The 18,882-nt window shown below is 36.3% G+C and overlaps 3 protein-coding genes across 3 annotated transcripts in view; 2 read left to right on the forward strand and 1 right to left on the reverse strand.

Annotated features, from left to right (window-relative positions):
• Positions 1-812: 812 nt before the first annotated feature.
• Positions 813-11,993, forward strand: LOC108978233 (cilia- and flagella-associated protein 61-like). Its single transcript, XM_018948391.1, has 17 exons — positions 813-1,108; positions 1,168-1,349; positions 1,487-1,631; positions 2,605-2,749; positions 3,395-3,540; positions 3,622-3,732; positions 3,817-3,986; positions 4,055-4,347; positions 5,346-5,704; positions 5,824-6,016; positions 6,084-6,370; positions 6,429-6,659; positions 7,952-8,526; positions 8,590-8,753; positions 11,097-11,348; positions 11,413-11,625; positions 11,697-11,993. The coding sequence occupies exons 1-17, from the start codon at positions 813-815 to the stop codon at positions 11,880-11,882; spliced, it is 3,948 nt and encodes a 1,315-aa protein (XP_018803936.1). The 3' UTR covers positions 11,883-11,993.
• A 332-nt stretch (positions 11,994-12,325) lies between these two features.
• LOC108978251 lies at positions 12,326-15,125 on the reverse strand. The gene is made up of 4 exons (XM_018948410.1): positions 14,962-15,125; positions 14,784-14,831; positions 12,828-12,944; positions 12,326-12,740 (listed from the first exon to the last, which is right to left on the reverse strand). Exons 1-4 carry the CDS (start codon positions 15,007-15,009, stop codon positions 12,378-12,380), a joined length of 576 nt encoding a protein of 191 aa, XP_018803955.1. The 5' UTR covers positions 15,010-15,125; the 3' UTR covers positions 12,326-12,377.
• A 1,916-nt stretch (positions 15,126-17,041) lies between these two features.
• Positions 17,042-18,882, forward strand: part of LOC108978318 (protein N-terminal asparagine amidohydrolase) — an 82,240-nt gene continuing 80,399 nt past the window's right edge. The window contains exon 1 of the mRNA XM_018948538.1: positions 17,042-17,307. The gene's annotated coding sequence lies outside the window, so the exon portion shown is untranslated. The remainder of the gene's footprint in view (positions 17,308-18,882) is intronic.

Genomic DNA, 18,882 nt, shown 5'->3' on the forward strand with positions numbered 1-18,882 from the left:
GAGATTTCTGTCTCATTTATAGAAGAGAGCCTCCATTTAAATATTTTGCATTTCTATATTCCATTGTGGTTGTTAGTTCAGAATAAGTACATACAAAGGCTTTTATATCCATTACAATGTAAAGGCGATCCATTTCCAGTTTCCCTACTTTTTAATGAACAAATCACCGAGACTTCAAATTCCGATTTTCGATGATGCGTTCGAGCATTTCGACCACACCAAAGCGATTTTTTTCTGGATGAAATGACAGCTCTTGAATCTCTTCAGGTTGCTCTTTGTCCCAAAGGACTCTGCTTTAGTAAATCTGATCTGCCGTGTTTATATCAGTTCCTACATATGTTGCATGCTAAGAGAATGAGTGCAATAATGAAAAGGAAAAGGTAAGAGCGGTTTAGTTCTAATGATTTTAGGTGATCTTCCCTAAATCCTTAGGCTAAAGATGTATATAGTATGCATATTTAGATCAATTAATATACAGTTTAGAAAAGAACAATTAAGGAGGATACATTTTCTGCTTCTAAGGAAATATTTTATCTATTCAATATATCCCCTTTTCGTGCATTTACCGTGTGCAAGCGGTTGTATAGTACAGTAAAATGAGGCAAACGACAATTTAATTCATCGATCAAATTGCATACCATTTTTTCATTACCAAACTAATTATCGAAAAATACCAAAAAAAGCAAACAAAATTTCAAAAACTAGGAAAGTCAAAAATAGATTTTTTTGTATACAAATTTTTTAAAGCGAAAAATCATTATTTTCTACAATCACAATCAAACAACAAGCAAACGCGCCACCGCTCTTAAAAAATGGATCCCAAATCGGAAGAGAATTTGTACGTAATGAGCGGTGTCACCGATATCGAACGTGACTTCAGCTACATTTCGACAATGTTACGATGGAATGAGACACGTTTCTTCGGTCCATCGCCACGTGGTTTCTACCACGCCGCCGACTTCTTCTTAGAATATGCCGCGCAACGCATTATGGTGCGTAAAAGGCAAGCAGACGTGACCATCATTGGTTATGCCGAGTTCAGTTATTATCCATTGATCGGCGCTTTGCCACCTGATTGTTGGATACATTGGCTGAAACATCACTTTTGGTGAGCAGCAAATTGCTTTGTCTCTAAATATAACTTATACGATATGCGTCATTGTACAGCGTTGACAAGGAATTTCCACTAAACTGGGGCGATACAATGTTCTTCACACGCTTCATGTTCTTTCCGAAATACAACCCGGAGCTAATGCGGCGCATACTTGTCGAATTCTTCCATCGTGAATTTAAAATTCGTTACATTGCGATCGTACAGATGCCGGACGATCCGAATTTGTCACCGGAAGGTGAGTGCTTTGAGCGTTTCTAAAAATTTGTGTTTTGGTTTTTGATTATATTTTAGTTTTATCTATTCTTTCTTTAATTTAATTACATTATTTAAGTTTTTTTAATATTATAATCTTGTATTGTATCTCGCTTGCAGACACCCCTTGTTATGACATGTTGCAAGGAATCAGCACAGTGCTGTATCCGCGCGCTTTTAGTGTTCAAAAATGTCGAAATGTGCAACGGCTCCACATAATACACCGCAATAGTGTTATAGAACGTATGCGTTACCGGTTAGCTTTGTGAGTACTTTAATGAATAGTATTTGTTTACTTATCTTTTCACTTCACTACCAAATCGCAATTTTTCGGGATGCAATGGTAACACTTGGCAGCAATCCATATCAATTTATTTCGAAACTATTCAGCCACAAATGAGCCTCATCGCTGAAGAGGACTCTTCGATGAAAATCCAGATCATTTTTAAATTGTTGCTCAGCCGAATTGCTGTTGGTCAAGCGGCTTCAATTCTTGCATTCCTTTGATCTTGTAAGGATGTAGGCCAAGATCTTTTCGTAAAATTCGCCACAATGACGGCACAAAGATGTCCAATGCGTGAGAGCGACGAGTGAGAGACTGATTTGAGTCCTCCTCATTGATGCGCTAGTGGAAGCAATATTCTCGACACTCGTACTCAATTGTTGATCTGACATTTCGATTATGACGACCATAAATTGGACTTAGCGCTCTTAAAGTTGAAGCCACTGACTCCGAATTTCGCTAGTGAATTTTAATAATTTCGACTGGTTGTTGGATCGTATGTCTTTCCATGATAAAATGCCAAACCGTACTGTAGAGTAATGTGAAAATAGTGGAAAAAATATCGCTCCATTTGCTGTCCCTATAGGTCTACTTTTGTCGGGTCCCTATTAAAAACCCTATTATGAGGTTATGTACACAGTGGCATGGAGAAATAATATCAGCAACAACCCAGTTGGCTGATTAGGCTTCAGAAGTATCACGATTCTTGCTAACACATATTTTTGCCTCTATTTTTTTGTTCTTCATCGCTTCACTTCACCATATTGATAGCCTAATGAAATGTTTTCTGAGTTCCTATGTCAATCGAAAAATTCCTGATCTCTCTCTATTTAACTGCAATCAATGGACATCAAATCCAAGAACCTTTCATTTACCTTTTATAACTCACATTGTCCTCAACATTTATTCCATGAACTTGTTAACAGTTTTCTAGCAATATTTAATCTCTTTTCAGACCCGAAGACAATGATGATATCGTCGAAGTGATTGATGTGGATCGTCCAGATTTGCGTGAGGAATATGGTGATTTTTATATAGCAGAGGAGCTGCAAAAGGAAATAGATGAAGATGATAAACACAATACCTTTATAGCTTGTGAGGTGTGTAAAGATTGGAGAAGAGTGTAAAAATATTGCTTGTAGAGTTCAAAATAAAGCCTAGAAGAGGTATTTATATAGCTGACACAATTAATGGAACTCAAGACCAACGTCACTATGGAGAAAAGCATTGTTTTTCCTTAACAGATTCAAGCTAGAAATCCTAAATGAAGAAATCAAGTTTAAAAGGTTATCAAAATATATATATATATGTATTTCATTCGAAAGCTTTTCACATAAGGTCCACTGATACATAAACCTTGAAGGTTCCGACTTCTAGTTTACCTTACTTATTGTTACACCGTTCTTAGATAGCATAAAAGTTATTCGTTAATAGATCAATTTCCTTCTTGATATGTAACTCAACAACTTACTTTTCGGTGTAGATTTCGCCGTTTATCTTAGGTTAGATTAGGTTAGGATAAGTTAGATTAAGATAGGTTGGGTTAAGTGAGGTTAGGATATTTTAGGTTATGTTAGTTTATATTGGACACCACGCATAGCCGTGCTGGTCCATAGTAATATCACATGTAAGTTCAGTTTAATTTGAACTGAAGTACACTTCGGCTTTTTATTTTCTTAAAACTTGTCAGGTATTAATAATAAAAATATATTTACCTATCTTGGTCCTTCTCTACTTTTTTACAGTTACAACATCAGACGGTCGGCTTCATTTGGCTCAACGATGATGTCAGCATAATAACGCTGGTGGAGAATTTTGAATGCGATGGCTTCGGTAATATGATACGATTCTCACGAGATAAACCTTTCGGTGAGAAGCGCTTAACGGTAACGTAAGTATGATCCTTAATTTAAATCAAATGTGCTATGAGAAATAGTAAGCATATATAATAATTTGGTTGATAAACTCTTAGGGGCGTTGAAAAGAAGCCCGCCTATAAATTTTTCACCTCCGAAGTGGTCGAAGAAATTTACGGAAAAGAATTAGAAAGACTACTTTCAGCGACCAAAACTACCGAATCAAGGTAAATTTCAAGTAACTTACTTACTAGTTATTACAAATATTGTCGATATCGAAAAAATAAAACAACAATAAACACATAAATTAGCGATAAAACCTGCATGCGTCCCACATGTCCGGCAGCTATGGGCAACAATATTGTATCGACAGTGCGACGTTCGTCACGTGGCAGCTTCAATTACGGCGTAAACGAAACGAGCATCAAATATTTTTTCTTACGTGAAGAATTCTATCGCAAAATGGTACTAATCGATACTTGTATGTAAAGTTTGGGTACAACAACATATTATTCATAATAATTATACTTCCTTCTGTCATACTCAAAGTTTTTAAAAGTCCCGATCACTATCAAACACAGTTCCGTAAGCGTTTACGTATCCGTTATAATGTACCGGAAACACATAATGAAGCCACCGATGGCGAATTTCCGTTCGATACATATTCCAATGTGTTCGCCATTAAGTTACTGGGCATTAGTGAAACGACGGATACACGATTCGCTTCGCGTTTCATTGCGACTGCTTTTACGGCACATCCTGACCGGGATTACTGCATTATATCCATACCGAATAAGATGCGTTTATCGAGAAGCGTGGACATGTTGCTGGGATTGTTTGTGGTGAGTTGGTAGAGGTTAGAAACCACACATTTTTTAAATCTAAATTTATGGTTGAAGAGTTAGGGTTGGTTACCTTATTAAATAAAAATTCAAGCTTCTTAATGATATTTTTGGGAAAGACTTTTAATTCGTCGTTTTGCCAAATATAAGTTTTAGGTCAAATTTTCTCCTGTAAAAATCTATAATGTAAAGAACCCATAAAGTATAAGACGCAAATGTTCTTAAGAAGATGATGTTTCCAAGGAGAGATATAGAGTCTAGAGCAATTAAAACTTTTAAACAATAATGGGAACGACCCATAAAATTGGCAGTCGTTTCTTGATGAATTAAAACAACGGATCGGATGACCATCGCGAGTTATTGGTAAGACTTCATGCCAACTTGCGAGAACGTTTCCATCGAAATCTTGAAGAACTTCGTCATCGTGGTTTATTGCAAAGACTTTATGTTAACTTAAGAGCATATTTCAGTCGGATACTCAATAAACTTCTATGCCTTAGAAATAGGAGAATAAGAAACTTAAACTTAAAAAGGTTTAATTGGTTCGTCGAGGGGGAACTTTAGTTCTTAATTGACTACTGAGACGAAATTAGCACTTCTTGGAACCTAAAATAGGGATCCCCTACAAATAAAAGATCAGAAATAACTCCGAAAAAGAGACAATCTGTCTCTTTCTTGTCCAAATCTGAGACAAGGTTAACATACAGAATGTAAAATTTTTTAGAATAAGAAACTTTTTTTTTTCTTAAACAAAGTTTGTTGTGTTCAATTATGGATCTGAGGGAGACCATGAGGCACTTTCTCTTTGTGAAAGCCTTGTAGAGTGTTTCCCCTCTTAGGTAACATGTTGCACTGATTATGCAACTATTTCTTTTTTTCTCTCTCTCCCTCCAGACGTTGTTGGTTCACATTTAATTTTCAGTTATTTTCAAAAAAGTCCACTTATATATGCCTTAACACTAAATATCTGTCTAATTATTCTTGCATTCTTCGTTCAGGGTCTTGTACCACGGCCCGGCGCTAGAATTGATGACACGGTTTATATCATAAATCGCAGCACAATCTTCGGCCATATTGGTGTAATGAATTTAATACCGGAGGATGTCTTCACCATTGAAAAAATCATAAAGAAATCTGGCGCCATGCTCAATAAACGTGCCTCAACCTACACTTTGTTCGCGTTGAAGCAGTCGTTTTTCATACCACCGGAAACACTAGCCGAATCCACGCTCATTAGTGATATAATAGAGGATGTATTGGAGAATCCCATAAGCGAATTTCATTTCCTAACGATACGCTGTGGTGATTCAATGCGGGCCATGGAGAACAATATCATCGTGGGATTCGCAATAATACGGTAATTAGAAACTGGGAAAATAGATTCCTAGACCAATTGGTTTCAAATAATTTTGAGTTAAAATTTGATAAATATAATATGTTGGAGTTATAGACTGTTTGCTTATCTCACCCCAACAGTCCTTTTATTAGACAACATGAACTGGAGTATAAATATGTTTTCATGCGTCACGAGGTGTGTTTTAGTCAAAATCCCGGTGAAATTGTCCTATTGAAATTACATCCGAATTACATTTGGGAATCGGATGCAATATTCCGGCAAATATCCTGCGCCACCGGCTATTGGGAACTATATTATGTGGCACCAACCATGGTGAGTATGGAATTACATGTGGAATTAGATAAAGTCTGGAGCTCAAATCATGTTTGCATTTACCCAGAGTCACACCAAACCCTTAGTTAACGATTTGGTTAAACAAATGCAACCCATAGAACCGCGACCCATCGCACAGCTACATCGTCGTAAATACAACAAGCCGAAATCGACAACATCAGACCGCCTCAGCCAACAAATACCGAATATTGGTGATGAAAATGTCGCGCTCTACTATCATAATTTATTGCCATCGAAGTCGTTCGGCAATAAAGAGCCGATTATAATAATCGGTTTCAACAGTTTGACGCGCGCCTTACTGCGTGTGCTGCTTTTCAACTTCAAGAATGCCAGGTAAATACTAAGTTTTGGTGTAAATGGAGAGCGTTCAATTTTTCTCTTGCCTTCGCAGCGACAAGAACTGTCATTGTTGCCTGCCACGCCTCCGCGTCGTTATCATCGCAGCAGTGGGTGTAGTGGAGAGTGCCTACGACAATGATTTTCATTGTGAGATATGCACAGATCAAAATGACTGTTATGTCAATTTCGAGAATAGCAATAGTTTTATACGTGACACTACACGTTGCATGGATCTGCGGAAATTTGCCTCTTTCGTTAGTTCGACTGTGAAGAAGATCAAAACGTAGGTGGTTTTTATGTTCTACTTATATATAATCTTTAATCTCCACCTTATTCTAAATACAAAAATGCTAGAAGAAAGCATTACCTTTTTGAGTGTCTACAGAAGAGAGATGTTGGATAGCCCCGAGACATAAATATATGAAAAGACCTTACACAACATAATGGTAATGTGGATTTCAAGGAAAATGTATGAAGTGGGTATATGTAGGTGCCTACGGATCTCACTTCGCTTCACCTAGTAATCGGTCAGATAGCCAAACACACACTGCTAAAAATGTCAACAGAGGGGTTTGGTGCATGAAGGACTTAAGGCTCTTCTTCCAAATGACAACCTTACCAAAACTATAAACTTCATTAAGAAGTTCAAGGTTATCCACAGCAATAAGGCTGAATGGAACGATTCGCTCCGCGGCATTCACTAACATGGTAGGACCCGAAACTTTCATTGCGGTTGGCTCCATACCATAAAAGAACTGTTCCGCAAGAAGTGGGCAGGGAGAGGGTCCAACCTTAAAAGGCTTAAATATGTAATCAACCACCCATGGTACAAACTCAGGCTGCTTACCGCTTTCAACACTGGCCATTGTATGCACAAGAAGCACTTACTTCATGTGCGAATTGTCCGTCCCGGGACATGAAGCCTGAAACTTCAGAACACCTGCTAATTGACTGCACAGCAATCTGTAGGCTCAGGATAAAGGCACTTGGATCCATGTTTCCGAATAGGGATCACGTCGCCTCAATAGCACATAGCAGTATATTCGAATTTATCCATATACTGGTGCAAAGAGTCGTTATAATTTAGGAAAGAGTAAAATAGACCTAAGTTCGCGATTCAATCCTTATTTATTTATCTAATCTGGTACGTACCGACCGATAAGTATTATAACTATTTCAACGAATGCGACTCTACATACTTCTTTGAGTCAGTTTCTGAGCAAAAAAAGTTTTGGCAGATTTTATTTCATATATTCTATATGAATGGGTTCCTACTGACAAAGGCATGAGTATTTCGACGAATAAACGTCTTGAGTTTATTTCCGGAAGCATGTATAGCCTGGTATATCTGACCTGCGACTGATAACCAGGAAGGTATTGCGTAGTTTTTATGCGATCGCCTGGTGAATCTTGTTTAAAATACTGACACATTTCCCGATATTGTCTTTAGTTAGTATTTGCTTTGATAAGAATGACAACAACTTAAGACTCTTAACCTACACAAAATTGCCAAAAATTATTTTTAACAATCTAACAACTTGATGCATACATTTTCTTTGATCTGAACTCTCGCAGAGAAGACCAAGCAATCGTTTTAGCCAACGGCTGCGAGATGTACTATGGCAAACTCATCTTCTCAATGAGTCAACGTTTCGGAAAACCACCAGCTGCAAAACGCGATCCACGCGCATCGAACTACATGCACATCAACAGTCGCTTCGATAAAATCGTAATGTATCACAAACTTGAAGCCATACGCAAAGATCAGAACTCGAATGATATCAATATAATCGTTTTCGGCACTCACCTGGGCACTTATGAGTTCATAAATTTCCTCATTAAACACAAAATACCGCCACAATTCATAACATTGGTCATACCGTGGGACGCTAAGTCTCGGGAGTCATGCATTAAATACAACATCAGCAATATGGATATGAATATAGAGATGATACTGCAGGGTATGGTGGAAGATTTGGGCGTGAAGGTCGAGGCGCATTGGATACTGAAGAAGTGGATATACTACTATAATGAAAAGATCATCTCACATGCAGCTTTCGAAAACTATCCCAACGGTAACTTAATGACAATGGCTTGTGACCTATTTGTTAGCTTTCATCCGCATCTTATCAGCGCCGAGCTTGTTGATTGTGAGTGAACTTAGTAAATATTAAAAGTGTAATAATTTATAGATATACTTTGACGTGGTCTAGTATTGGAGAGCACTGGTATTGAGATGGAGGACTCATTAGTGTTGGTCGATGATAATTTTCGCACTAGCGATGCGAATATTTATGCCGTTGGCAATTGCACGCGCTTGAGGAACAAGCGGAATCATCAATATGTTCATGTGGCTAAAGAAGAGAAAGCAGCAAAGGTATTTTTAAATTTAATAGATCTTATTTTATAATGTCATAAGTAAGGTGCGAGATCCGATATTAAGTTTCGATGATAGCATCGCCTCATTGAATAATAGTTTCTTCGAAGACAATTTCATATCGAGAAAATTTTTTATGAGCTTTTGTCAATACTTGTCTGTGCTCATCCGCTATTAGGATCATCTTATATGCTTCCTTTTCGCTGATTAGAAATATATATTTCTTCACTGTCATCAGTGATGTGGAGTCTCTCACCGAAAGTAGTCTTCTGGCTTTATGACACCATAGTCAAGCCCATTTATAGTCAAAAAGCCCTAACAGATCGTGAAAAATGCTCTCCTTTTGAATGCGGGTTTGACCCTACGTCTTCTTCACGACTACCATTTTCCCTTCGATTTTTCTTAATCACAATTATTTTTTTAATTTTTGATGTAGAAATTGTCCTAATTTTACCTATGGGATCTTTGTGTAGTGGAGGGAAATAGAAAAAATCACACTTGCTAGGAAGTGGGAGAGCGTGAAACGAGCAGCGCCCATCAGCATCTGTCATGCTCTAAGATCCACTTCAATTTTCAAATATTGCTCATAGACATAGCCGGAAAGTGTATGGCCGCAAAAGTTACCATCGGACTCAGAGAATCTGCGTTTTTAAATTCTGATTATTCGAAAATCTTCGCACGTTTTGGTATATACTGCCAGGAACTACTTAGCAACTTCAGTTACAGTCTTCCTGACTTTTGAAGTGTTTTTCAAGCCGAGCTTGCAGGCAATTAATGTATCTGAAGATTCACTGATTCGGAGTACACTCTCCTTCAAAGAAGTTACTATCCACTCTGGTAGCAGGTCGGCGATACTAGGCTTGAGCTCACAATCCATGGGCGCGAGTCAACTTTTAAAAATATTAGTATGGTCCTACAGCGTAACGCGGGCAACTGTAAAACTGATGAGATGGTGTTCTACTACAGGATAACTCTGCTTCGCGAAAACTTAGCCAGCGCTGCGCTACAATCGGCTCATGCGCTGTCGCAAGATTCTTTTGTGTCAAAATTGATCGCAAGAGATCAAGTGAGCTCTTTCCCTCAGTAAGGCTATACCAAGTTTGGAGGTTCTAACAGAACTTTTCTCTATTGGCATCCAACCCAATCCCTTACCGGACTCCACCTGCAGAGGTTATATGGAAGAGGAACAGGTCTAAACATGTCAGCACTTCCTTCTGGATTGTCTCGCGTTTGCGAGATTGAGACTCACGCATTTGGGTGCTCACATTTTCAGATATCCCACCGAATTGATGTGAATAGAAATTAAATTATATTATCGGTCAAAAAACTGTATTTATTAGTCGAAGAAACGATGCCTAAATATTGTCGATTTCCTGTATTAATGAATTACAATTTTTTTTTCCACTAATAACGTTGCCCTTTCTATAAAAATTAAGGTCATGATATCTAAAATTTTGGAAAATTAGTACAATCATGTGATCTATTATAAAATCATGCGGCATGGTTCGAAGTCATAACATTTAAGGTAGCCTTATGAGGTTTTTAGTTTATGATTGTCTTCGATGATCAAAACAAGTTAGAGACTGAAGAAGTGTCGCTAAGATATTAATTTCGACCTCGAAGCTGCTATTTGACACCGTTACAATTTCGTTACTCTACGAACCACTCATTAGTGGCTACAAGAAAATATGCCTTTTACTATAACATGATTTCAAATGAGTTTCTAAGCTCAGAGCGATTGATGACATTTGACAGTGTAATATATTAGATCGCGTGATGTGATCGTGGATGTTACTTGATGTGAAGTAGTAATATGATAAAATATGATCACACTGTTATATATATCAGTGAAATTGTGCAAGAAACGTCTGACATGTATCGATGGGATGTGACGTCACATGATATGATGTGACATCACATGGTTATGCAAAGTTCGGTTTTTCAGCATTTTACATATATATATTTTTTGGCATATTCATAAACAAAATGTAAAAATTTAAAATCATTTGATGAAATTTGATATGATAATGCATCATATGATGTAATTAAATTAGATAATCAACTTGATGATTATATTATTGGTTATTAAAAGGAAAGTAGGAAAATATAAACATATATAAAAATATAATAATATACACATTTATGAGTATATTATATTATATATTATATTAGACATGTGAGGAAGTGATAGAGCATGTTAAGTGATTGCTCAAATCATATGATATGATAACTGAAAATATAACAAACACTTCAAAAAAAAAATACGTTTTTAATACTTCCACTGGTCAAATCAAAGGGTTTTACATATTTTTGTTACTAAAATCCTTTTTTTTTTATTCACAGCTAATTAGAAGCCTTAATCTGCATCAGGATGATGATCCCATAAACACTGAGAAATATCTGCAACCAGTTTACTTTCAAGCACAACTACCATTAGGCCATTATATGGCTAAAGCAATCCTACCTAAACGCTATATCGCCAATCATTTGGATAACAATTATATGCTGACACTAGTCACTTATGATGGGAATTTCTCGCGCGTGCGCATCAACGAGCATGGCATTGTAGAGGAGATCACTTGCGTCACCAGAAATGTAATAAATTTACATTTATTCTAGTTTAATTGCTTTAATTTATATTTAATCTTTTTTAATATAGAAACGCAGCTTTGATCATCTGCAATACTTTGTGGGTCAGCATCAGGCACTATTGAATGACTTACATACTCGTTGGTATCTCAAGGACATAACCAGTTTTGTTGAGTTCTTCGAAGAGCCATGGACCGAACTGATCATGCATCCACAATTTGATAGTTTAAGCAGCCGCATTCGTACATTTGGCATGGAAATGGCCAAGGATATCATGGATATGGTGAGTTAGTGGAGCAGACTAATGCTAAAGTTGCTGTAAAACATATATAACAATACATACTTCCTGCACAGGACCTGGGCATAGATCGCCGAAAACGCAAGCAATTTATGAAGCAGTATATGGCCGATGCGGGGCATACGGACGAAGTGGAGAAGACATTGTTGCGTTTTTTGCGCAAACATCGCGATGACTTTATATACCCGTTTGCATTACCTGAGGACTTTCATCTAAATCTATCGAGCAAGTTGAATATCTAATTTTATTTGTATGCTTTATTTTATAACTGAACTATTTGTAAAAAAACATTAAGAACTGATTTGCCTGATCTTATACATATGTACTTAAATATATTTTCGTTATTTATATAACATTTACACCTACTATTTTATAAATATAGTAAATCGTGACCTTAAATCCAAGACAGCGTATCATCAAGAAAAATCGAAAAATGCTAACTGATATAATAACCAATATATAACCATTTTATAACCAAAATTTTGTTTCAATTTGGGTGTATGGTAACCAATATATAACCATTTTGTACCCAAAACTCACAATTGATGATAACCAATATATAACTATTTTATAACAACTTTCTAACCAAAACTCAAATTTCGTTTCAATTTGAGTGGTTTCTTTTATATCGTTATTGTTTCGCCTGTACATAAATTTATGTGATGTTGCTTTATATTGCATTTTAGGTGACGATATGTACTATATAGTATACATATATACTTTTGTTAAATTAATATTCACACCGTGCCGATAGCACACTGTGTAACAAATTGTTTCGCCAAAGCGCACTCCGCATTATCGGTCCAACGATTCGCCGGGCAGTTCATGAAGTATTCCATGTGCACACAACTGAGCAGTATGCCGGAGAAGGGACTACAGCTCCGAAGTGCGAACACGCCACCACCGAGTGAATGTTGCTTGATCACTTGCATTCGTTGCTGCGCCACTGATACGCATTTTCTGTAGGCGGTCAGCATAGTGTCCACATAAGTGGTATCATTGCCGGATTTGGTCTGTAGATACTTTTGGACGGCTTCAAAGTTGATCTTCTCAGGCGCTGACAGGTGCTGCAACTCTTTAACGATGCACTCAGCGAAGCACTGTCGGTAAAGAAATCGTGTAAATGGAGTCAGTCGAGAGAGTACATGAATGTATATGAAGACGACTTCATATTGTAAAAAACTTACAGTAACGTCCTCCAAAGCAGTGGCGCCCTTCTGTTTTTCAAAAGATAAGCCCAATCGTTGCGCACACGTTTCCATGACCGCTGCGCGTTCTTCGTTTTTACAACAAAGTGACGGTTGCTGGTGAATTAAGCAAAAATTGAAACTTCAAAGGAGAAATAATTAAAATAAACTGAAAAATAAGGAATTACGTTTCATTTCGAGAATGCTTTACGGTTACAATATTACCAGGACTTGCACTCTACCAACTTGTGGTAGGCCGTCCCAGTGTGTCTAAGTGAAATTTCCGAAATAAACTTCCAAGTACTAGACTCCCTTTTACTCAGTTTCTGCTTTATTTTTATACTCACAACTCAAACGTCAAAGCCCCTATAAAATATAAAGGACCAGCATGACGAGTTGAGTCGATTTAGCGTTTTCTTCCCAAGAAACTGCTCATTTTTGGGAACTCCTGATATCGGGACACTATAGTATATAGCTGTCATACAAACGGAACGTTCGGAATCAAGTGTCAAACGACAACGAAACATCTCAACGAAATTTGGCATGAGTTTATGTCTAAGGAAATAATACAATTGCAGAAAAAAAATTTCATACCAACTAAACGATCAAAGTTCTTGTAATGAATATTTTGTATTTGTGAAGGATATTATGGCATCGATGCTAACGAAGTAATGGTTTTTTTTTTTTTTTTTTTTTTTTTTTTTTTTTTTTTTTTTTTTTTTTTTTTTTTTTTTTTTTTTTTTTTTTTTTTTTTTTTTTGTTTTTGCACTATGAAGGGTTTTTGGGGCAATTAATATTGCTCATGTCATCAGTTGCAATCTTCTTCATCATTCTCCTATTTGATTACATTTTTATGAATGATTTTAGCTTCGTAAATTGAGACTAACTTAGTAACTACAGATGAATAGTAATAAAGGAGTCTTTGGTAAAGACGAGCAGTGAAATAAACATCAATGAACATGGTTATAAAGATAGATAACCCTTCCAGCAAAATGATTTCTGAAGAGGCTTTAGCCAAGTGGCCTCAGATTTTGTCACTTCTCAGCGATAATTTAAAGCACATACATAAGAAATTTTATATTTTTTTCTGAAGAAGCAGCTCTTTAAAGTACTGCATTGTAATACTCTCGGAAATATTGCCTTCTTCAATAAGGATCTACAAAAATATTTCTCCTGCTCTTTTGATATTTCTCTTCAGTAAGGTTTGCCGTTTCATCATGGAAAGATATACGATCCAACAACGAGTCGAAATTATTAAAATTTTATACCGAAACTTAGAGTCAGTGGCTAGTCAGCTCTACGTCCATTTTATGGTCATCATAATTATTCTGTCAGATCAACAATTGACTGTGAATGGCAATCGCTACCGCTCAATGATAACCGAATATTTTTGGCCAGAATTGGATGATATGGACTTGAACTTTATGTGGTTAAAATTAGGCGAATGCACAAGCCACACAGCTAATATCACAATATTTCTGAAAACTAAGTTTGGTGAACGTAGACATAAGTTTTAGGTCGATTCCAAACGTTTGATATATTTTATGAAATTTTTTCTCATAGCAGCAAGTTTTGAGAGTTCTTAGTTATTGTTCGGTATTAGATGGTACAAGCCTGGAACTTAGATACCGAGTGTTACCAGTATGCTCACTTAACCACTACAATCCGACGGCTGGTTACTTCTTACAACAAAAAGAATATTAAGCATTTCTTCGTTATAAAAAGAAATTAATTATGTGGCCATTCCATAGGAAAGCAATACCAATTGCTATGATTAATACGAAGAGTGATTCCCATTCAGATACTGAGAGTCGACTTACAACTGGGGCCATTCGATTCTCACATCAAATTCAAGGTTTCGCATTCTCTGCCTGACAGATATTCGAATAAAAAGTTTTGTCTCAATATTCTCCATGGCTGCAAGTTTGATAAAAATTTATTCACGCTTTGACTTACCACTAGTTGTGGCGGTCGCCTGCAATCAATCTCCACGGCTTTAACGCACTGAAAAAATGTAACTTTAAGTAAAATTTCTTTATAAATTTTTTAATTTATTTTTCAAGAAAAAATGTAACTTTAAGTAAAATTTCTTTATAAATTTTTTAATTTATTTTTCAAGCAAAAAAAAACTCACACTGTAGACCAAAAAAGCACAGAACACAAATAATTCGATTTTCTGCATTATTATTGTTTAAAAAATCCTCAAAATCCAAAAAATTGAAATTAACTGTTCACCGCGAGTTGATTTGAACAAATAACCTTATGGTGGACACACGCCGTTGCTTTTATAGGTTAGGTGCACTGCCTAAATAGCAAGTTTCCAATTAAAAATTGTGAAAATAAATGTGTATTTATTCTTTGTTGAAAAAAAAATATTTTTTACTTTTATTTAAATTTTTAAATGTAATTGCTTATAATTTAATATTTTTTTAATAATTGTTTTTTAAGCTTTTTATTAATTTTTATTACAATTATTTTCCAGTTTTTGTATTAAAAAATTATTTTAATATTTATTATTTTGGTTTTTTGAAGCTAAATAATTATTTTTATATTTAATAATTATTCTTTTAGTTTTACAATTTTTTTTTTTAAATTTTTTTTATTGTTGCTACAAAATCTAGCTCACTCACTGCAGCAAAATTGTTGAAGACTGAATTCAACGCGCGCTTTTGTTATACATTTATACCAAAACCTAAAGAAAAAATAATTAGCACAAAATCTGTAAAGCATTAACGCAACAACAACAATAAATGATTGACATACCTACATACAATATTAAACTAATTTTATACCAACTTTCTGTCACATTATATATATTTTTTGTTGCTGCTTTTACTATTTCTGTCTGGCCACTTAGCGACGCCGACCACGCATGACCAATGGCCAATATTGTTGTACAATGGTTGTGGAGAAGGTGGCAGCAAGGTTTCTGCTGCTTATCGCATGCGTTCTGCTGTTTGCTGCAAGCGACAGCCTCTTGACTGCAGCGTGTTGACGATTGGCGGCCATGCGCGAAGGTTAATTTTACTCATTCATACGTTGCTATTCCCAAAGTTATATGCCAAGCCATGTTTGTATGTGTTTTTTATATGACAAACAATAATTATTGTCAAATGAACTTGAAAAAAAAATGTTGGCTTTGCTGGCGATGATTTTTGGTATGTTTCAGATAAAAGTAAAATTTTTGGTTTTCCGAGGCAAATATTTTGAAAGCAACGAACGGTTTCAATGACGCGTTCGATTACCTGCCAAATATTCTAGCGTTTGTTTAGTAAATGTTATTAAGTATGTATGTAAGTATTAAATTATATAAAGGTGTAATCATGATAGTTCGTTATTGTTACAATTGATCGTTAGTAATTGGCTTATGGAAAAATACAAACGATGGTGTAAAACTCACAGTAAAGTGGGTCACAAATGTCGGTCAGACATTCATATATGTATGCATATGTATTTATATCTTCTTCATCTTTACCGACGTGGAGAGCGCTAACGCGGTTATAGCCGAGCTTACATCAGCGCGCCAGTCGTTCTTCCTTTTCGCTGCTTGGCGCCAATTGGGGATTCCAAGTGTAGCCAGATACTTTTTCACCCGGTCTGCGGGCACTGCGTCGAATACGCTCTGAGATGAAATGCTTTATCCCATGGTAGTTGGCACAGATTGTGGGGTATCCTTTTTTGTATATTGGTCAGAGCGCACTTAAATTCCAATCGTCGGGCATACTTTCGTCCAACGATGTATATTCAACAACGCTGATGCATGCTCCTTATCAGTTGTTCGCCGCCGTATTACAAAAGCTCGGCCGTTAATCCATCGGACCCGCTACTTTGTTGTGGTTGGGTAAATGGTATTCGAACTTCTTCATGGTGAGGCAATGGAACGTCTGCTCCAGCTATATAACCGCAAAGTGGTGAACTCCACATTAGGATCGTGAGTGGTTAGCTGAGACAGAGAACGTAAAAGTAAAGAGCGTACGATCCTTTGCGTTCCATGTTTCTTGTGCGTTCTCTGCACTTCATCCATTCAATCCAAGTCACACACATATAATTTCTTTTGCATAATAAAACCCTGTACAACGAAATAGTATACTTGACTTATAGATGTCGCACAAACACTTAAATTTGACAGAATGAGCTGCGCTGCTGCCGCACTCATTTAATCAACAAGTCTGTCAATAAACTGTCAAATTACCTCAGTTTTTCTCTGTTGTGTTTTGGTTGTCGCCCTAATTTACATTGACGCGGCGCGTCGCAAAAATGTGCAAAATTATTAACAATAATTGATACAAAATCGTGCTGCTAAGTTAATAAACAACCATATCGGTGTTGTCGCATATTTGTACTGCAGCAAAGAATTATCTATACAATAAAACAGCTGTTTGGCTGCTTTCGGTTGTGGCCCGTGTTAGCCAACCTATCCAATTGGCATAGTTCGTTCATTGATCTCCCCACTGACCGCTGCGTTTATTATTTGTGCCAGGTGAGTGAATCACAACAGAATATATAAAGTGTTGATAAGTGAATTAAAGAAATATATGTACAATGCTTGCAAATGTATGTTAATGTTGATTGGAAGGATTCATTGTGACTAATTTATAAACTCAATTTCACAAATGTTAATTACAAATATAGCTGGATGGTAATCCAATGAGAACGGTGCTTATTTGATTGGAGTGCTTTTGCTCGTCTTTCTTATTAGATTATTTTGTTCCTGTGTGTATTTTGCAATTCCGTCAAAAATGTTGCTTAATTTGTTAAATTTAATCAAAATTTGTCAGAAATTAATTATTTTAAAACATTAATCCAATGAAATCCAACTATTTAATCTAATCACTAGGTGGTTGTACCCAGAGTTTTTATTGCAGCTGATTATAAAGTTTGTTTCATTTAAATCAGCAATTTGGGAAATCCTCAGCAGTTGTTGAAAAAGATGTATCTTAATATCTTAACAAAGATAATATTAACGCTGCACCTCCGTCAGCATTACACCCATTATGCGACCGTATAGTCACTTGGATCCACACGATTTGAGTACAAGGCACTTCATACTTATTGCACCAGCAACAAAAGCAAGAATTTGCATACTTACATATGTACAAAATCTTTTGAAAAAAAATACAAAGTATTATGAAAAACTTGATCGATCAGCCCACAATTGAATAGATGTTTGGAAAGTAGAGTCCGTTTGCGAAATTTCAAATATATGCAGACGAATATGTCTAAATCGACTTAGCTGGTCACGCTGATTCTTTATATGCAGTGAAATTTCCCAATACAGACACTCTTCATAACCGCATAACTCCCATAACTGGACAAATTTCATAAACACAACGTTTTCATTTATACACTGCGGCGGTGGGTGTCCGGTTATGATTTCACATACATGTACATATGTATGTATTTTATAGGATCTTCAACGTTTCCTTCAGGGTGTTGCAAACTTCGTAGCAGATTTAGTATAGCCTGTTCAGGGTATTATAAAGATCTAAGTGATCGAATTATATTAGTGTACATATGTCAAGTTGTACAACAAGTAATTCATTGTGCATTAACACGCAATTAATCACACTAACAATGCACTAAACATAATTGATTCGACAGCCAGTCAGTCAGATACGTATGATCGGTCGTGGTCAAACGCAACCACAAACACGCACCAAATGAAGGGGTGTGATGCCGTCGCATTACAACAACAACATTAATGTGGGCACATTGACTAATGCCATGTGGTTTTTGTTGTTTCAAGCTGTCACTTTGCATTCTATGAATTGGATCGAATTAGTACGGTGCCGAGCGCATTTGACCGCAAACGCACCAAAAACAACAATAATAACAACTATAAGAGGAATCTTTGCAGTTGCATTTTAAGCCATTAGAAATTGAAAAACTTTTTCTCGAAATATGAACAAGGTTGACTGACAATTACTTGCTTTTGTATGCGCTAAAGCGTTGTGCCAGTGTGTGAGTGTGTTTGTGCAGCTCTGCTGTTGTTGACACCCTAACAAGATGCCTTTTTGATTGCCACAATGATGGCTTTTGATGATAATTTTGATTA

This window comes from Bactrocera latifrons, unplaced genomic scaffold (genome assembly GCF_001853355.1).
Source record: "Bactrocera latifrons isolate USDA-ARS-PBARC rearing strain unplaced genomic scaffold, ASM185335v1 scaffold_12, whole genome shotgun sequence".
In the NCBI taxonomy this organism is placed as follows: Eukaryota; Metazoa; Arthropoda; class Insecta; order Diptera; family Tephritidae; genus Bactrocera; species Bactrocera latifrons.

What these genes read in the sequence shown, in the direction of transcription:
- LOC108978233 (XM_018948391.1), top strand. Translation starts at nt 813, where the DNA reads ATGGATCCCAAATCGGAAGAGAATTTGTACGTAATGAGCGGTGTCACC. An exon ending in ATACCTTTATAGCTTGTGAG is followed by an intron (nt 2,750 to 3,394) that starts GTGTGTAAAGAT and finishes ACTTTTTTACAG; the next exon opens with TTACAACATCAGACGGTCGG. An exon ending in CCAAGGATATCATGGATATG is followed by an intron (nt 11,626 to 11,696) that starts GTGAGTTAGTGG and finishes CTTCCTGCACAG; the next exon opens with GACCTGGGCATAGATCGCCG.
- LOC108978251 (XM_018948410.1), bottom strand. Translation starts at nt 15,009, where the DNA reads ATGCAGAAAATCGAATTATTTGTGTTCTGTGCTTTTTTGGTCTACAGT. An exon ending in GGCGACCGCCACAACTAGTG is followed by an intron (nt 12,945 to 14,783) that starts GTAAGTCAAAGC and finishes TTAATTCACCAG; the next exon opens with CAACCGTCACTTTGTTGTAA. An exon ending in CTGCTTTGGAGGACGTTACT is followed by an intron (nt 12,741 to 12,827) that starts GTAAGTTTTTTA and finishes CTTTACCGACAG; the next exon opens with TGCTTCGCTGAGTGCATCGT.